The 19483-nt window shown below is 39.3% G+C and overlaps 1 protein-coding gene across 5 annotated transcripts in view; it reads left to right on the forward strand.

Annotated features, from left to right (window-relative positions):
* rptor (regulatory associated protein of MTOR, complex 1) overlaps nucleotides 1-19483 on the forward strand; it is a 162063-nt gene that overhangs the window by 52590 nt on the left and 89990 nt on the right. For all 5 annotated transcript variants that reach the window (XM_018678495.2, XM_018678493.2, XM_018678497.2 and 2 more), the window contains exons 5-7: nucleotides 5320-5478; nucleotides 7412-7558; nucleotides 14406-14581. In XM_018678495.2, the coding sequence (XP_018534011.1) occupies nucleotides 5320-5478; nucleotides 7412-7558; nucleotides 14406-14581 (482 nt within the window). The remainder of the gene's footprint in view (nucleotides 1-5319; nucleotides 5479-7411; nucleotides 7559-14405; nucleotides 14582-19483) is intronic.

Raw genomic sequence — 19483 nt, forward strand, 5'->3', positions numbered from 1 at the left:
AGATACCACTTGATATCATCAGGATGAGCACTGCGCCTCTCGGCATTCAGGCACTCTTATCTGATTATGCCCAAATTGAATCAACTTGTGAGCCCTGCTATCACACTGCAATTCAAACTCATATAGATGCGGGAAGCTGAAATGTGGCATCTTTGATCAAGGTCTGTTTAGTTTGGCCTCTGAAGGAAATGTGGTGATGAACTATGAGCAAGTGATAGTTTTATTCTGCAAATCAGGATTATGAATCACAATAAATAATTAGGATTACAGTATTTAGTATCATTTAAATAATGATTGAAATTACTGTACAGCAAGAGTCATAAATAGAGGTTATATGACAACTACATCATAGATCTGCTGCTTTCATTTTCTCTGCTCGACCAGAGATACTGTTTTTATTTACAAATTATTTTCAGTCACTTCAGCTTTGCAGTTTTATTAAGTGTGGCTTAGTTAATCCTGACCAACAGCTACCTAAGCCAAGACATACTAGATGGTTTGTAAGGACGTTTTTTGTTGAATTTAAGGGAAATATATTTGTCTTTATTGTTCTTTGCTGAAGTTTGAGAGAGTAAGATGAATAAATTTCCCAAATTATATTTAAACAAAAATAGACAGATGCTGGAGGGCTTTTAATGTGACACATCAGTATAGGAAGTGTTTTGTTTCAAGTTTAATAGATGATAGTTTAACAGAGATTGAACGAAATGAAATCAGCCAGAAGCAAGTGGAAATACCTAAAGAATGAAAAGCGTTTTTTCTGTTAGAAAAGAGAAACTCAGAGCTGCAGATGATGGTGAGTTTGACATGACTGTGTTGTATTGATGAATTAGTGCTGTGACTACGTATAACATATTGAAACATTAAGGAACATTAAATATTAAGGGAGTTTTTTGTTTGTGTAAAAGTGCACAGCAGTGTCAGGTTTAAATGGAAAAATCATAAAGGAATATGATAAGGTATACCAAAGTTAAACAGGCAGTTAAACAGGCAGTTAAAAAAATAAAGACCTGCCTCTCACATGAACCTGTTTCAAATACAAGCCTGCTAAGTACAAGTCCGAAGTAAATAGAGACATACAGTGGTGGAAAAAAGTTTTCGGACACCCCATGCATTTGTGAAATATTGCATTAAGAATCACTCTTAGGTCTTTAAGTGCAATTTCTTTTAGTACAGTCACAGTCGAAATACTGAACAAATCCTAAAAAAGCCATTAAAACTTAAAATTGATTGGTTCCATAAAAATACATAAGAAATTTTGAGTATTGGGTCATTTTGGTACCAGTGATCCACTAATGAAGGTCGTGCTTTTTATTAAAAGACACAATTTTTGTCACCGTGCTTCATGTCTATATAAAGCCAGCACATTTGAAAGTTCTTCAGAGACAAAAATGGCTAAAATAAGGAACCTAACGCAGGAAACAGGCCTGAAGATACAGATTCTCAGCCAGGAAGGGTATAGCTGCTGCCAGATAGCCAGGAAGTGCAGATGCAGTCCTTCAGCAGTTGAATACACTCTGCAGAAATACAGACGAACAAACAGCTTGGAAGACAAACCAAGATCTGGGCGTCCAAGGGTTTCTTCAGCAAGAAATGACCACATCCTGATCTGCATGTGCAGGGAAAACCGCCGAATGACATCACAGGAGCTTCAGCAGCAGTGGTCAAACCAAACTGGTGTCCAGTGTTCCACCCGCACTGTACGTGGCCGACTTTTAGATCATGGCTTAAGGTCCTGGTATGGTTTGGGGATGCATGAGTGCTTCTGGTGTTGGTCATCTCACTGCCTGTGATGGAACATTGGACTCTGCCAAGTATTGTGCCATTCTCGAAACTCACATGCTCCCTTCTGCATGTGCACTGTTCCATCGAGGTCAAAACTGGATGTTTCAACAAGATAATGCCCCTCACCACACATCCAGGGCCAGGAGAACTTGGCTGCAGGAGCACTGTATCCAGGTCTTAGAGTGGCCAGCTCAGTCCCCGGACATGATCCCCATTGAAAATCTGCGGTGGATTATCAAAAGGTCCGTTTCAAAGCGTAAACCAAAGAATGTAGAAGAATTAAAAGCAGTAATTCAAGAAGAATGGGACAGGATTACCCCTCAACAGTGTGAAAGGCTCGTGGGGAACATGCCAGCCAGGATTAGAGCTCTACTGTGTACTAATGGCAGGACTACTAAATATTCATTTGATGATGTAATGGTTTATTTATTTTTTGTTCAGTTTTGACTGACAATGTTGAGAACTGACATATTGAAACTGTCAAGAATTTAGTTTTGTTAGTTTTTTGGGTAAACAATAAACAACAAGTATATTTTGTATTTGTTTGTGTCTGTGTAATGCAGCCACACCTTTTGAAACACAAAAAAGATTTTTCCCAAATATTTCATGATAATATTTGATTTAAAATTTTAAGGGTGTCTGAAAACTTCTTTCCACCACTGTATTTCCACCACTGTATTTGTTCTAAGAAGAGGTTCTAATGGTCATTCTCTAAAGGTATGTGTTATTTTTAATTGATTGATATCTCAAATTAGTTTCAAGCTTTCCAGTCCTACCATTCCATTTTGATTTGATGGGTAGGCTCTTCTCCCACTTCTAACATTGTCAGAATTTGTCTTGTTATTTTTCATTAGTTTCAGTAGCTGGAAGTTTTGTAAGGAGTTGAGGTTAGAATATGGCTTCTCCTGTGATTCAAAGCCATTTGAGAGGAGGCAGGCTGTTTGGTAAAAGGCATGTTAGTTATATAACAGAAGGGCCTTGGTGAGTGTGATAATGATTCAGACTGGTCCAACCGGGTGCTTTTCTGTTGCATAACTAGTTGACACCTCTGTGTCCCTTCCATCCATGCACACACAAACACTATTTAATGAACTGAAGAAGCACAAACAATGCACATGTCCTCCGTCTCTTGTTGTTACTGCTTTAAAGTTTCTCACGCAGCTTTCCCACCATGTATATACACATGGGTACAGGCACGAGCATCACATTGACTTCACTCTTACAAAATCACTCAGACTGGTGAAGTGTGATCTTAAGTAAGCAACAGGTGGCAGAGTAAACAAGTTGACAGCAGTAAAGCAGCAGTAAGCAACAGTAGCACCAGTGGTCTGTGTTTTTTATGTTTGTTTATGTGTAGAATATCAGCTACTAGTGTTTCATTGTGAAACAAAAACACTCAAAAAGCACTGCTGTGAAGCCTGTAAAACTGCATTATACAAGAGGTTTGCAGAAGTTGTATTGTATTCTGTTGTATTTTTACCTTTCCTTCCATCAGTTTCACACTGAGAAGTGTAAAACCTTTAAGAAAGCCTCCTTGTTTACCCACCAATTAAATTTAGCTTTTGTGGCATTTGTGTCTCTTCAAATTCAGACCAACTAACAACCTCATGGTTTGACATCTACAAGTTTCCAGTTAAAATCACTATTGTTGGAAAACATGAAAGGGCTTTTAAAGGTTTCACATCTTGTAAAGCAGAATGTCTTTGTCTGAGTCAATATAATATTGGATCATTGGAAACTAAATGTCTCTATCTGATTTGTCAGCTTGTTAGTCACTTCTTAACTGATTCAGAGCCTTATTTTCAGGCTGCTCAAAATTGAAACAATATCTTTCCCCATGCTGGATGTCTAATATTTAATAGGAAAACGTGTATGAGGTTCTGAATTTGTACATCAATATACTTACTAACACATAGTGAACCATTAGGAATGGATGAGACTTCCTAGTTTATAGTAAAATATGTTATATATTTTATATATTTTAACCGCTGCCTGCATGACAAAAACATACAGTTTCTTTTATATAATGATAATCCTCAGGCTGTATGAAACTGGTCATGATGCAGGAGCTCGCAATGTTTCTGTCCCTTTAAAACTGAGAATGTAGCAAATCAAGTCAAGACTAGAGATTTAGCTACAAGATGTAAAATGCATCTACTTTACATATACATCTACAATGCATACACTACTCTGGTAATATTAGAACACAATCCACTTCTACAGTTTATTGTGGATTTTTTGACAGAGGCCATGTAGTACATCAAATCATAACCAGATTTCAGACATGCCAGAAAACCAGGCTATTTCAGAGTGGTTTCAGCTGTTAAATCTTTTGAGGATATAAAGAGTATACACTAAGAGACATTGTCTGATTGTAAGTAATACCAACATGGTTGGTGTTAATATTATCTGAATATTATCTGAAATCTCATGCCATAAGGAGAATTTAAGGCTTCAGCTGATATATTTATTGATTTTTTGCTAGAGGAAAATTGTAATTTAAACCTTCTTCAGTTTTGAACGTTAGCCCACTGCTTTGTATGAGGATTTACTGTTTTGCAGTTTACTCTCTTCTCTATTGTTTGTCATTTCCTTGAAATTTCAGATGTCTTGAACAAGAGCAAGCTCTTCTGTGTCTCTTAGCTGCATGTGGGTCAGCTTGACATGTCAAGCTGTTTACCTCTATGCAGCACTTTACAGACGATTAACGTCAAACTGTACCTCTCAGCTCGAAAATCTATTAGTAATGTGACATGTCAAATATAATACTGTTTGTTTATGTTGTAGAGAAATGTAGAAGCTGTAGTTAAAGTATAAACCATGACCATGACGTAAGGCCCAGAGTGTGTCATTCTCCCTCAAAGAAAGTTGGTTCTTGTGTCTGTTTACTAGTTGTCAGCCACAGACATGTACCTAATTAAGATAAACAGCAGGAAGCTGTGTTTATGTAAGTCACTGTTTTATCAACCTGAGCCCTCAGTTCCTCTCTCATACGAAGGCTTGTGACGCACACAACATAAAAAAATCTGTAAAGAAAACCAGCAGGATCATCCCCCTCATGGCTATCCAACCTAGTTTCTCATAAATGTACGTCTCTGTGTGTTCTTCCATGCGTCTTTCTCTCTCCCAAGGGCATTGTTTGCTGTGTGATATATTAATTTAAACCCCACCAATACCAGCAGATACTGCATCATCTAACATGATAAATAGGGATGTAATGAGTAGTCTACTCTTCTCCTAGCATCTCTTAGGATTTGTAGGCATGATAAGTTGTCAATGTGCAAATGTGATGTGTACCTTTGCTTATATTAAACCTTACACATTTTCACGACACCTTTGTATTTATTTGTGTTGGTTGTTCTGCTACTTTACATGAGCAAAATGGCCAAACATTATTATGGTATGGAAAACACTACTTCAAGCTTGGGAGTTACTGTATAATTGAGTCCCTACTTCTGTCTTAGAGTGCGTAAAATGCCCAAGACATGAATTTCAGATGTAAAACATTTTCCTCTCTCGCCTCCTGTTTTTCAGGCACGTTACAAGCAGAGTCTGGACCCCACAGTGGATGAGGTGAAGAAGCTGTGCACGTCGCTGAGACGCAATGCCAAAGAGGAGCGAGTCCTCTTCCACTACAACGGCCATGGGGTGCCACGACCCACAGTCAACGGGGAGATCTGGGTCTTTAATAAGGTACCACACACAAAGATAGAGTTGTAGACCTTCACTGGAACAAATTTTCAAGATAGATTTATTATATGTTGTTGTGATCTCACAGGCTGTGTTGACTTGTGCAACAAAAACACAATAATCTGAGTAAATCAAAGCCCATGTTAACACCATACACTCATCAGATTAATGCTGCAAAGTCTGTGGTCACAGAGAGAGTCACTGACATGCTCCAGTTTTATTCATATAGTTATACAGTGGTTGCATCAGCTGAGCTAGGCCTAGTTCATTGTCATTCGTGTATGTAGAGGTAAAGATATGGTATGACAGGAATGAGCACTGTTGTTCAGACTGGATTCCTGCTACTCACTCAGAGTATATGAACAAACTTAATATGAGCAGTTAAATTATGGTACCATACTTTAAGACGGAATAGACTGTTGTATATTATTTGGCTTCTGAATTGTATTATGATACACACATTAACATAGCTGCTAAAAGCTTAGCAGCGTCATGTGACACATAAAGCAAATGAAAAGCTAAACACACTGATTTGTTTATTTTGTGAGACATTTATTGTCAGGTTTACATATCCAAAACATTTGCTTTTGCCATGAAATTACATTGTGATGTGTCTTTACTGTTAGTCCATTCTAGAGATTATAGCTGGTAATTCTAAAAAAAATGCTCAGTTACTCAATCCTTAATTTTTACTAGTAAGTTTTGGGAAATAAAGGAGCTAAAGGATTTTACACATCAACATAAGTTTGGGTCTTATACTACTGCTTATATTACTTATACTACTCAGAAGGCCTGTGTTTTAAACTAGAAACATCTGGGCTTATATCAGGCTATTAACAATTAAAGACAGACATTGTCGTTGCATTATGGATCCACAGTTTTTTGGAACCTTTGCCGTTACTGTTCTTTTTTAAATATGATTCTTTTGAGTCCCCCAGCTTTATAGAATTACAATACTACATTGCAGTAACTTATTAATAAATAATTTTGAACATCATTAATAGTAAAAGAAATCCCAGTATCTAGAGCTGATATTGATACCAGTGGAAACTGGTGTTTGCTTGCAGTCTGAATGGTCTGAACAGCTACTTTAGCAGCTTTAACATCTGCTCTCAGTTTGTACTACATACTCAACCATGGCAGTGGCACTGACCATCCTTGTATAGTTAGAACTTCTTGAAGCTTCCTCCCCTGAAATTGGACTTCAGGTCCTGTGATCAAAATCCATGCAAAATATGTGAACACCTGAAAGGTTCCTGAGTTCCACGAAAAAGATCTTGTGGTCAAAATGATTCCACACCCAAACATAACAGCTTACCTACAGGCTCTTATCCAAGGGTCTAGCCCCACTGCGGTGTAGAGAGTCGCTGATTTGCAGATCAGACATAAAATCTTGAGTTGTTCATTGCCTTGTCCTATAAGTAAGCACCCACTCACAATGATGCACCACTGCTGTCTAGGCTTAGCTGTTGGTACCTCGTCTCCAGTACACCCTCGGGTCTTATGTCCTCTTCTCTTTCTCTGTTCTCCTTTCTTTCCCTCCACATTTTACTCCTCATACTTCACTCTGTGTCCTGTGAAATGAAGCTGCTGTGTCACTGGATGCTGAAGCAGGAGATCAGTGGAGATTTGGTGTTGAAACAATGTCAAGGAACCACATTTTCCATGAAGTACAACACCTTTATAAAACCATGGTTATTAGAGTTATGACTGCATGTGTCCCTTCCATCCTCATTTTTCTGTCTTTCTCATTATAATCTTTTCTTTTCTCTCTTTTCAAATGTTTCTCTCCTCTGCTCACACTCTCCATCAAACAGATGACTAGTTAATAATTAAACACAAATCTGTAAAAGTGAGTTAGCAGCAATAATATGACGCGCTATCTCTCCCATTTCTTACTCTGACATCTCTCTCTTTTTTTCTTTTTTTTTTTCAGAACTACACCCAGTACATACCGCTGTCCATCTATGACCTGCAGACGTGGATGGGGAGTCCATCCATTTTCGTCTACGACTGCTCCAACGCGGGAATCATCGTCAAGTCGTTCAAACAGTTTGCCCTGCAGAGAGAGCAGGAGCTGGAGGTGGGCAGCCAAACACACAGACAAACACACTCATACTTTATGGCATGTCACAACACAGAAAGTAATTTGAGAGGAAAAAAACACTTCAAAGATTAAGACGAGTCATACGAACGCACACAGTTGGCATGCAGGCAAACACGGTGAAATGGTGTTTAGGAGTTATTAGTGGCAAAGTGGGTGATTGTCACTTGCATACATGCACACACTACAAAATTATACACAAATATACACTCACTCTCACACACTCTGCTATTAAGTATTTATAAAGGAGATCTAAGTGGTGTCAGTGAGTGTTGAGTCATGATTCTCAGCTTGAATCCTCTATATTAAAATTCCACAATGTCCTCAGTCCTGTGATTCAGCCAATCAGATGGGCAGCTGGCTTTAAATGATTGAGTTTTGGTTTAGTCTTGGGAGTACATAAGCACACCTCCAACACACACACACACACACACTCACAGACATACACAACATGCACACCACTACCAGCCCCAGTCCTTTCACTACTTCATCTTTTTATTACGTTTTCTCTCTCTTTCTCTCTCCCGGCTATGGCATGTTATGTGAATTCCTAATGAGATGGTGCTGTCATTCATCTCAATTATTCATGGGGAGGTTTCAGCCAGACTGTAGATTAGCTGGAAAACTAGAGATAGAGAGAGACAGAGAGAGAGAAAGGTACAGGATGAACAGTACAGAGCAGAGAGGTGGGAGATAGAGCGAGAGTGAAGAAGAGCTGCTGTGAAAGCTTCGTTACCCGTTCAAGTAAAGGTGAAGGCAGCAGGCAAACTGCTGAGTTGCCGCAGTGTTTGACAGAACTCGTCACAAGTGTCTCTCAATCTTCAGTCTCTCCTGCTCTTTCCTGTGGAACTTTGCAGAGGTCATGGCAGGACTGCAACTAAAAATCATAAAAAGAGATTTGATTTTATTTTTATTCTTACCAAGGTCCATATTAACAAAGAGGAATTTCATTGTTTCCTTGACTTTTTTTTTTATTGTCGCACAAACTTTTTGCTGGCCATTGTCTGGGTTAAAATCAAATCATCATTCGTCAAAATCATCATTCTCCAAAAGACAGACCATGGTTTGTCTTTATTAGATGTAGAGCACGTCATGGAGCTGGTGTGTAATTAACTCACACATTTACATTTAGTGTTACATTTAGTGTAAAAAGTGATAGTGAAATTGATATATGCTGTTTTTCTTTTCTTCACAAAGGAAGAGTTTTTGCATGTTAACTTCAAATAGAGCAGAGCTGAAACATCCAGCTAGTTTTATTTTATAGCTAGTTCTCTCAAGGCAACAGCCAAGATAAAGGTGTTAGATACTGTTGTCATTTAAGTGTAATTCTAGTCAGCCTTAAGGCCTGGGAGTAAAGCTTGTGAAGTGGCTGTGGTCATTGTTAGCTGCTGTGTGGCTGAGACAAGAATGGACAAGTCATTTTTGGAGACAATATCGTACTTTTCTCATAGCAGGGCATACCATGTACTCCAAAGGCATTAGCTGCATCGTCGCACAAAGAACATTTATTTAAAGGTGAGAGTTTTGGGGTTACAGCTGGGAAATAGACAGAGGAGGAGACCCGGTTAAATGCTGGGGAAGTTGCATAACTTTCATAAGCAATCTCACTTTTCCACCTGAGTGCCTGGCCTTCTCACCCACTCACACAGGAAGTGTATGGTGGGGAGGGGTAATGGAAGATGAGGAGAGAGGCAGTGATTTCCAGAGACTTTTTAATCATGCAGGAGATGATCCAAGCGGGGAGTCCCCCTCCTCGCCCACGCACTCCTCCACCCGAATCCCTCCGTTGCCACACTCTGCGCATGTGGGATCATGAAATGATAACACACACACACACACACACACACAGTTTGTCATTTTTAAATGCGTACCGTTGACTCACGTTTCACATACACGACAGACCTGATCTCACCAGGGACTGTATTATTTGGAGATGCACTGATAGAGATGAAGGCAAGAGCATGGAGGAGACAAGTGAAAGAAAGATATGAAAAAGAGGAGGAGGTGTTTTATCACTCCTCCACAGCACCATATGAACCTCCCCCTGCAGTGCATTCAGTCAGTCAGTCAGTCAGTCAGTCAGTGTGTGTGTGTGTGTGTGTGTGTGTGTGTGTGTCCGTGTGTCCGTGTCCGTCCTCTGAGTGCTCTATTATAGGGCCACCTGCTTCCTTTTAAATATCTCATCACTTCCTGCGTGCACTCAGCAAACACGGTCATTGCATTAGCTCCAGGGCGGAGGGGGTGTGTGTGTGTGTGTGTGTGTGTGTGTGTGTGTGTGTGTGTGTGTGTGTTGTGGATTAGGTGTTTGTGTTGTCGGGATGCTCGCATTAAGCCTCAACCAGCTCCTTCTATCATTTTAATGAATAATTAACGCATGGCTGTAAAATTTATTGCCTGACAAGAGTTGCTTTTTGGTAGCCCTGTGTGCACGTGTGTGACTGTACTCTTCTGTCATGATTACGTGTTCCATGTGAAATCCCTCTCCCCTGTGGCATTCGTCTCATAAATTAGTGTCACTTTTTTGTCTTTGTTTTTTTTAAAGGAAATTCTCAGCAGTTAAATTGCACCCTGATATACTCTGTGGAAAAGAGAGAAAAGAAAGCTGTCGTGGTTATTTTCATGATAATTTGTGAGATTACAATATGCTAATGTGATAATTACAGTGGATGCTTGGCATTAATCAGCTTCTGCTGGCAATGTTGTCGTATTTACCGTCAGGATTACTGCGGCACACTTTCTCCGAATTTCTTTCAGGAGACAATGTTGTTCTTAGGCTGACACCACGAGAGGCTTTAGAAACACACGCTGCTTTGTTTGTGATGTCTGTCTCTGTGAGCGAGTCGACATTTTCCTCATTAGAGTGAGAGAGATGAGGAATTATGTTACAAGGAGATTGGCACAGCTCCATCCACGCAGCCACAATCAGGCACCCACTCACGCCTGCGAACATTTCAAAGAGAAATGAAATATGCATGTTGATAGGAAAAAAGACACATGAACAGTTATACACATTATCACACTCTCCCCCCCATTAATTAAGATTATTCCTCTGTATTTTTAATATCATGATTTATTCATGTGTGTGTAGAGCCCCTTATAGAGCGGCACTGTAAATACATAATGTCTCATACTGAGATCTGAGCTTCGGATGCTGTTGCCTTTTTTCCACCACTTATTATAGAGTCAACTAATGAGTTATTGGACTAGCAGAGAGCAGAGAGGGTATGTAGTATATACGGGGGGTAGGCAGGCATTACATAAATCTACACTGCCTCATCACAAGCCTTTTTTTGCAGTTTGATTAGCTTAACTGGAAACAGGATTGAGCACGTGAATGAGGCTATGGCAGCTTCATGAATAAAACATTTTTTGTTGCTTGTGCGGCCTACAGCAGAAATGGCACATTTTCTAAATTGTTCCTGTCTTGTTCCTTGTTTTCCTTGTGTTTCCTGGGCAGCCCATGGATCATTTGTTGCATTTGTTTTCCCATCTCATCTGTAATTGGCTCTTCTCATTCTCTGGGTTCAGAAAAATGTGCACGTCCCCCCGTTACTCACCTCAGGTAGTGTGGGTTTACCCCAGTTTGCGTCAGATGCTGAGCCAAAGCACACTGCAAGCTGGGAGGCCTGAGAAGTACTTTTGATTCGGTAGCTCTGGTGCATTACTGCTGTGTTTGTGTTTAGGTTGCTTCGTGGCTTTATTGTACATTGTATGTGCCCATGTGAACATGTATGTTCTCAGATATTATATTCTTGCACACTCACATAATCGTCTGTATTTGTTTGTCACCGTAGATTGATTTCCAGGGCTTTTAGTGTTGGTGCCAGACAGTTTGAGGATTTCTCACACCCACCTCCTGCTCAGCCTCCAAGCCTGTAGCCCCAGCAGTGTTTGCAAACACAGAAAGAGTTTTAGCGCTTAAATCAACATTTTCCGCTGAAGTTAACAGCTGATCAGGGTGTCTACAGCTCTTCTAGAGGCCTTTCAGTATCATTTTGCAATTTATACCAAAATGCATATCTACAGTCAGTACCTTACAGCCTATTTATGCATCTCACACAAATGCCCTAGATTATTGGACACATACTCAGTGTAGGTCTTCCTCTGATTGTTTATACATGTGCATATGAGCTAATATTCAAGATGAATACCAAGTGATCAGAATTAAGGAAAGGCATTCTGTTGCTTTACTATATCAGCACTGTAAACTCTTTGCGCTCAAATTTATTTCAGTAAAGTTACAGAATGAGGTTTCAGTTTTGGTCCCTTTTATTGAAATGCATTAGGACTTTGTTCTCCCCTCTAACTTTAGAAACATACATATCCTTTTAAGGTATTTGATGTCTCTTTTGTTTTGAATATTTGATGCTGCCAAATGTTTATGTGCTTTATACATTATTTATTTAATTCACTACTATGATCAATTTGATTATTAAATTTTAATGTTTGTAATTTATAAACTGCATTAGTTTGTTCTTTATGATCCAATTTAGTGATAATTCTTATAGCTCTTTCTTGTAATATAGTAAGGGGTTTGTATGCATTTCCCAATATTGATTTCAGACTGATCTGTTTAGAAGGCCACAGTAAACGGTGTGTGAGTGTGTCTGTGTGTGTTTGTGTGTTTGTTTTATGCACTGCCAAGCACGGACAATGACATGTCAGACATTTGCTCCAAAGATCTTTGATTCTTAACCTAACTTTGTTCAACTCTACTACTCTAATTCCCTCAGTTGTGATTAGGTTCATTTTCCTTTTCTTTACCTGCCTTTTACTTGTAAATCAGACCCTTTGAAACAACGCCGATGTTAAGCTGTGTAGTCATCTGAGTCTTTTGTCCTCAGGCAGTTTATTGTGGATTTTTGCCGGTGAAACAACCCTGAAAGAAGAGCAGTCTAGACTGTAATCTGACATGTCATCAACACTCTCCACAGCTCCTAACACCAGCAATGACTTAGATTCCTGATCATGGACATTTTCAGGTGCAGAACTGTTGGCAATGTAATGCATCAAAATGTTTTGGTTGAAAAAAACAAACGAAAAACCAACACTGTCAGTGAATTGTTTTTACTGTCTGTTTAGATAAAAGTGTCTGCCAAATGAGTAAATGTAAATGAAGTCAATTTAAATGTTGAGCAGCTGCTGCTTTCTTTCTTGGAATAATAGAGGCTTGGTTTTGCAGAAAAGAGGCAATAATAATAATAATAATGAGTAGATGAATAATAAGAATAATAATCATCATCTCCCTCCCTAATTTCTCAGTAAACTTAGACAGGGCTGCAGAATGAAAGAAACAAGCCACAGCAGTCAGCAGTGATAAAGGGAATTGTTGGATTGCTGCCTCATACTGAACTCCCTGCAAACAAATCAACAGTACAATGAGCACATAAATAGTCAAGACTCCAATTATAATTAAAGTTTTACATCTTATGAAAGCCTCCCCCGTTTTTCACGTTTGCAAGTATTGACTGAGCCATCCCAGAGTGTCGAAACACCAGACTATTTCTGTTCTTAGAATAGACAGGAGGATTGTTTACCACTGAGGACCACCTGCTAAGGCGAAAGCAAGAGGAAAATTTCCTCACTGGGATCAATAAACCATCACTTTATCATTACGTTCTCAAAATGTCCCGGGCAAGGTGTCCATTGTAATGTTTGGCCTTGAAGCACAGGGCAGCAAACCTGGAGACAGCACTTGTATGTATCTTATGCAATCAAATGATCTTCCTGTTTTAATACAGCAGAGGGAAAACAAAACAAAAAAGGACTTTTATGGCTCATCTCATGCTGTCCATAACCAAGCAAAAAGTTGAACTCAGAGGATTTTGGGGTGATTTAGAGATGTATTTATTTTTTCATGTTTCAATTTTAATGTGGTGGTAGATTAGCTTATGAAGATTAAAGTAGCCCACTGATGGACAAGGCTCAGCTGATATTTTTAAAATGAAATGAATTTAGATTTTTCTTTGTAGAGAGGTTTTGCTGGAGCGATTAGAAGATGTCAGATTTGATGAACACTAACAGCTTACAACAACAACAACAACGGCTTTCGCCTGTTGCCACTGCTGGACATTTGCACAAACTCACACTTGGACTTCTAATCAGTTTTTCTACCAGTTTTCATCTTGTCTTCAGTAATGTTATTTCCTCTTTGAGTTGTCTTTCTGTTATTTCACCCTTCCCTGCATATCTATCTACATCAGTCTGGAGCTGCTGCTCTTAAGTCTGTCTCTGACCTTTCATTCCATGGCTTATCTGCTCTCCAGCTTGAGATCGGTGTCTTGTCTGCCTCTGTCATCCTTTCACCTTGCTTCTGTCACTCCATCTAAACTTTAACTACTTCGAATGCTGCCACAATGCCAGCTTTCTGCCTTTGTTACAATGCAAAAATTCAGTTTTCTTCAGCCCAGGCAGCAGCTTTACTCAAACCTTTATTTTCGCTAAATGTGTGTCAACAAATAGAGCTGTCACAAAAGGATGCTCTCTATACCTGTGTCTGCTGACACAGACAGACAGTCTCTGACAGACAGAAACACTAGCCACAAACAAGTTTCACCTCTTTAAAGTCAAGATGTCTGTCACTCAGTTTCCCATTTGTCTCTGTCCCTCTGTTGTTTTTTTCCCCAGACACTAACTCAGGCTGTGGAACAGTTAAATAATTCAGTTTGGGTCTGAAACCCAGATTCCTACTGAGATCATGTCCCTCCTGACTGGATATTTGAAAACAACCTGTTCAGTCTGTTGATGGATTGTATTGGATGTGGCTCAGGTGGTCACTGCATCCAAATGAATGTAAGCAAACACCATCACGTTTTTGTCCGTTCAGGTTGCGGCCATCAATCCCAGCCACCCTCTAGCCCAGATGCCCCTGCCACCCTCCATGAAGAACTGCATCCAGCTGGCAGCCTGTGAGGCCAGCGAACTGCTGCCCATGAACCCCGACCTCCCCGCCGACCTCTTCACCTCCTGCCTCACCACGCCTATCAAGATCGCCCTCCGATGGTAACGTGTCTCTCTCACAATTTCTTTCCCTTCTGTCTGCCACAGTGCAGCTTCTTAGTACACATTAAAAGTCTGAAACATCAAGCTACTCTTAGATATGTGTTCCACATGATACATTCTGAATATGTCCCAAATTCACTCTGGGGGAGTGGGGATTTTTGTCACCTAGATGTTAACATTTAAACAGAGTTTTCCATTAGTGAGGCCAAACAGGCTATAAACAGCAGGAGAGGAAACATTAGATCTGTACACAGGAGCTTTATGGTTATGGTTGTTCTCAGTGGGTAAGAAAAAGTAAAAGGAATTTTTCTACTTTGGAAGAATTTGAGTAACTTTTCTTCTCATGATCTGCTCAGTCTCGCTGTGGCTTTGAATGTTTCAATCAAAAATCAGCACAAACACTCTCAAAAGAATGTTTCAAAGTTGTTATACTTAATGTGAGTTTTGATTAAAATGTTGAAGTAATTTAGAGTTTATTTTAAGATATAGTGGATTAATTCTCTGCTAGGTGATGCTTTATTTTTCTATAATAATCATATAAAGGAACAGACATTTTCACTTTGACCAAGCAGAAGATGGTGTGTCAGTCATTCATTTGTAAAGCCTGTTGACAACAGGTTGGATCAGTGCTTGGACACTTTGAGGACACAATGATGTGTCCTGAGCAGAGAGCAAACATTCCTCTGAGCTCTGACCCTGCTCAGTATTCAGCTATGATGAGAAATACTCAGCTATGATGAAAAATATAAACCAACATCATCCATAGCGATGCAGGGATGATGATCCCTGCAGAGCACGCTTCAGTAAAATAGGTGAAGGATATTCAGGCGAAATGAGTTCATTTGGGAGACTTGGCTGATACAGTGGCCTGATGTAAATGCACCATGATGCATCATTCAGAGGACTGTACTGATGGAGCTTCAAGCTAAACCACAGGAGCACATCAGTTGCATCAGCCAGTCAGCTGTATGTGGAGCGCTCCAAGCGTGTGGGGCTTGCACACCCAGGCAAAGGTGATTGCATCACCTCCGATCCCCTGTCAACACAAAACACACACATACATAGATACGTCATTCCTATTCTACATACACATTTACTGTAACTCCACATCTCTGTATGGCGTGTTAGTTCTGAAACAGAATTCTGAGGCATTCAGAGAATTAGGTCATTGTAAGTGTTAAGTATCAAACTGAAGTATGAAAGAAATTTTTCAATGGCAGTAGTTTTCAAAAATACCAACAGATTGACTTTGAATGCTTGTTCAGATTGTTAGATTCGTAGATTTGTTCATTTGTTCATAATATATTTCCTAATTCCTGAAATCAGGAAGTCCGATCACTCAGCAACTTTCTCTAGATCAAGTTCTTGTGTGGCTATTTGTGTTAAGACAGCTTTGAACACTGCGGTATTAAGAATTTGGCAAATTTTGGTTAGATTACAAAAAGCCCCATTTTTTCCATTGTACAAACATAGGTATTTAAAAAATGATGTTTCATTTCAATACAGAAACATGCAAGATGTAAGCAACAATATTAGAAAAAATTAAAATAGGATTTTAAAAAGATCATAAATCAAAAATAAGGCCTGGTTTGTAATGTGAGGCCACTGCACTTGTGAAAACTTAGGCTAGGCTGCTTTTAATAATGTGTTTAGAGACCATTGGATCGTTTGTGTTGATTTGCCCCAAACAGCCAATGCACCCACGGGATGTTAGCTGTAAGCTAGCAACAGAAGCAGGGACTGTGTGTATGGGAGTGTGTCTGTGTACAACCTGTGTTCAATTTAGCCTCTGACTCTTAGTTTGTTGTTGGTGCACTCCTGGATGAATCCGCATCTGATCGCATCAGTAGGTTTAAATCATGAAAATAAAGATGGCTGAATTCAATTTGTTTCCTGAATAGAAGTCATCATTAATGTTGTTATAGTGTTTTAATCCTACTATGACAGGTGTGTGTTCTAAATAGGACCCACTGGATAAAAGTAAAAGGATAAATTGTGAGTAAGACACCACCACCAACTCAGACATCACTGACTGGATTTAAAGAGATTTCCTGTTATGTGATGTTCAGTAAATGGAGGCGAGCACTTCATTCTCCATGCACTACACTACGCCCAGATACAGTTTCTATCTGCAGTGTACTAAGTCTCTTTGGTGACATAAATCACTACTTGCCTGTATTGTTTTTTGCATTTTAATGATTGAATTCACTTTGCACACATTAAAAGTCACAGGGATGATTTACTAAATTTTCAGCTAAAAATTTGAAAGAGGTGGAGAACTTTTTTTAAAGTGTGTAAGTAAGAATGACAGGTTGCCTTCAGGAGGTGTCATACAGCTGGCAGAGTGTTTCTTCACTGCCGTGAAAGTGTTTCGTTTATCTTCCTCTGCTCTAAATCCACATCCTGCCATGACCTTCAGCATAATGAGGTCTCAGTGTTATTCCATTAATATTGATATCCTTTACCAACATCTCATTTCAGAGAACAAGTTAAGGCTAAAAGCCTGCTGGATAATATTGACTGAACCATTTGTTAATACCCTCTGCCTCCAAAAATGAATGTTGTGGCTTGCATGGGACTGATCTTTCCTTTTACGGACTTAGTACGGTCAACCTTCAGTGGTGTGTATTAATGAATTTAACTGGTTGGTTGGTAATGAACCAGGGGAATTTTAGTCATGTATCATATATGCATTATATATGAAATTTCCTTACTTAGCTCAGTTGAATTTGATAAGCTCATTTAGCATAAATGCTGCATGAACACCAAAGCTTCAAAATAGAAAATCAGCCTTTATTTACGCGTGGAAAGAAAAAAAATATAGAATGATAAAATAACTAGATCCCTCAGAAAAGTATATTATTATTCATGTTAGTAGAAGTAGTAATAGTAGTGGTGGTAGAGGCATTATTTATTTTTGGTCTTCAGTTTTTTAAATGAAAGCACAGCTATGTGACTTTTGGAAGTGTAATTAATACATTCATCCTCAAAAAATAAATAACTTAATTTACAAGGAATAAAATTCACTTTTCCACAATTCATTACACTCAGGGGTAACTTATGTATCTTAGCTTATGTTGGCTAACAGTAGCTAACATTAGATACTTGCTGTGTAAGTGACATTACCTAGTCAGTTTTGACTCTGTGATTCTTCTATACTCATGTTGCTGTTCTTCTACACTATAGAATTTTCTGTTGTCTTATAATTGTTACTTATGGCCACCATGACCACTGCACACAGCAAAAGTTAGAGGCTTGCTTTAAAAAGGCCTTAGAGGAGGTAGTTCTGTGTGCTGCTGGGAGGGACATTACTTATTCTAGACATCGTGTACAGCTGCCATTCAGTATCCGCCTGCCAGGTTTGGTAGAGAATAACAATTTGATTGAGAAGAGACCAGAGTAAACATGTCAGCTGTGGCCTGCATGTCCATCAACCTGCTCTCCATCTTGCACTGAGACACAGAACTCTTCTAAAATCTCCTAAAGTGATGCAGCTCCCTCTCACCACTTCTTCCCTCCTCCCATTCTTTGTAGAGTTAGTTGCTGTCTCTCCTGTTTGCTTATTATTTTCTAAATAAAGACATGCCCAGCTGTCTGCTCCTTAATTTCACACAGCCCCAGAGTGAGAAACTGGGAAGAAAATGAGCAATGGTTGGGGAGGAGTTTGGCATGGTTAGAGTGGGCGGATGGAGGGATTCACTGATGTGCTGGCTTACCTTGGCTTTAAAACTTTAATGAGATGCATTGAGGGATGGATGATGGGGTTTACAGAGAGAGAGGGAGAGAGAGAAAGAGAAAGGGAGAGGGGGAGAAATGGTTGAGTGCCAGGCAGAATGAGTGTATGTGTACCTTTCATTGCTCAGCTGAGCAGAAAATCATTACTGATGGAGCGCCATCTTCAAGGGATTTCCCCACTGCTGCTATGTATGGGGGAGGTGAGCATCTGAAAATAGAGACAGAGGGAAGAGGATGAAATCAGGGAGAACAGAGAGAAAGAAACAACAGATGAAGGAATAAAAGCTCCTGCTGCGTGTCAAATTTTAGCCGTGCTATAGGAGGGGCTCTGGTGATGGCTGTTGGTAGGTCAGTTGTTTTGTTTGATTACCTAAGTCCAGAGTGAAATATCTCAACAACTATAATGTATTGCCATTAAACCATTTTCAAGATCCAAAGAAAATGAATCCTAAGGATTTTAATGATCCCCTAACTTTTAATCTTGCTCAAGCAGGTGAAGATTTTTGACTATCCAGTGTAGTACTGCCACTCCCACTAACTATATGGATCAGGACAAAATTTGGTACTAGACCTGTCACCCCAGCTTTATAAAAAATCAAGTTTGAATGAATAAGAAATAACACTTTAAATAATATAAATGATTTCAAACACAACCCATGTAGCATAATTGTTGTCAGCTGCATCTTTAAAAGGCAGCAAACAGAAAAGAGCACATGCAATAGATAAAAATGCATTATACAAACATTGCCTGCTGCAGAAAACTGTGAATTTGTTACAGTCATTACACACGTAATAGTGATTTTTCTTTCCAATGTTTGAAAGGTATATCTAAATTCACATGAAAAGTGATGGTCTTATTTGGGTAGCTATGATTGGTTTAGGTCCCAAACAATATATTGTAATGTCTTTGGAGAGCCCCTGACTTTTGCTGTTGCGTCACCACAGTGCTGACGTTTTTGGCTCAAAATGAAATGTCTTTACAACTAATGGATCACAATGAAAATTTGTGCAGACATTCATGTTCCTGTCAGGATGAATTGTAATTATTCAGGTGATGCCTTATGGTTTCATTCAAAAATTTCTCCAATTCTTTGGTATATGACTGAATACCCACAGAACTAATGATCCCTGCTAGTCTTAGCTGCACTTTGTGGTTAGTTGTAATCA

Source organism: Lates calcarifer, linkage group LG5 (assembly GCF_001640805.2).
Source record: "Lates calcarifer isolate ASB-BC8 linkage group LG5, TLL_Latcal_v3, whole genome shotgun sequence".
Taxonomy (NCBI): Eukaryota; Metazoa; Chordata; class Actinopteri; family Centropomidae; genus Lates; species Lates calcarifer.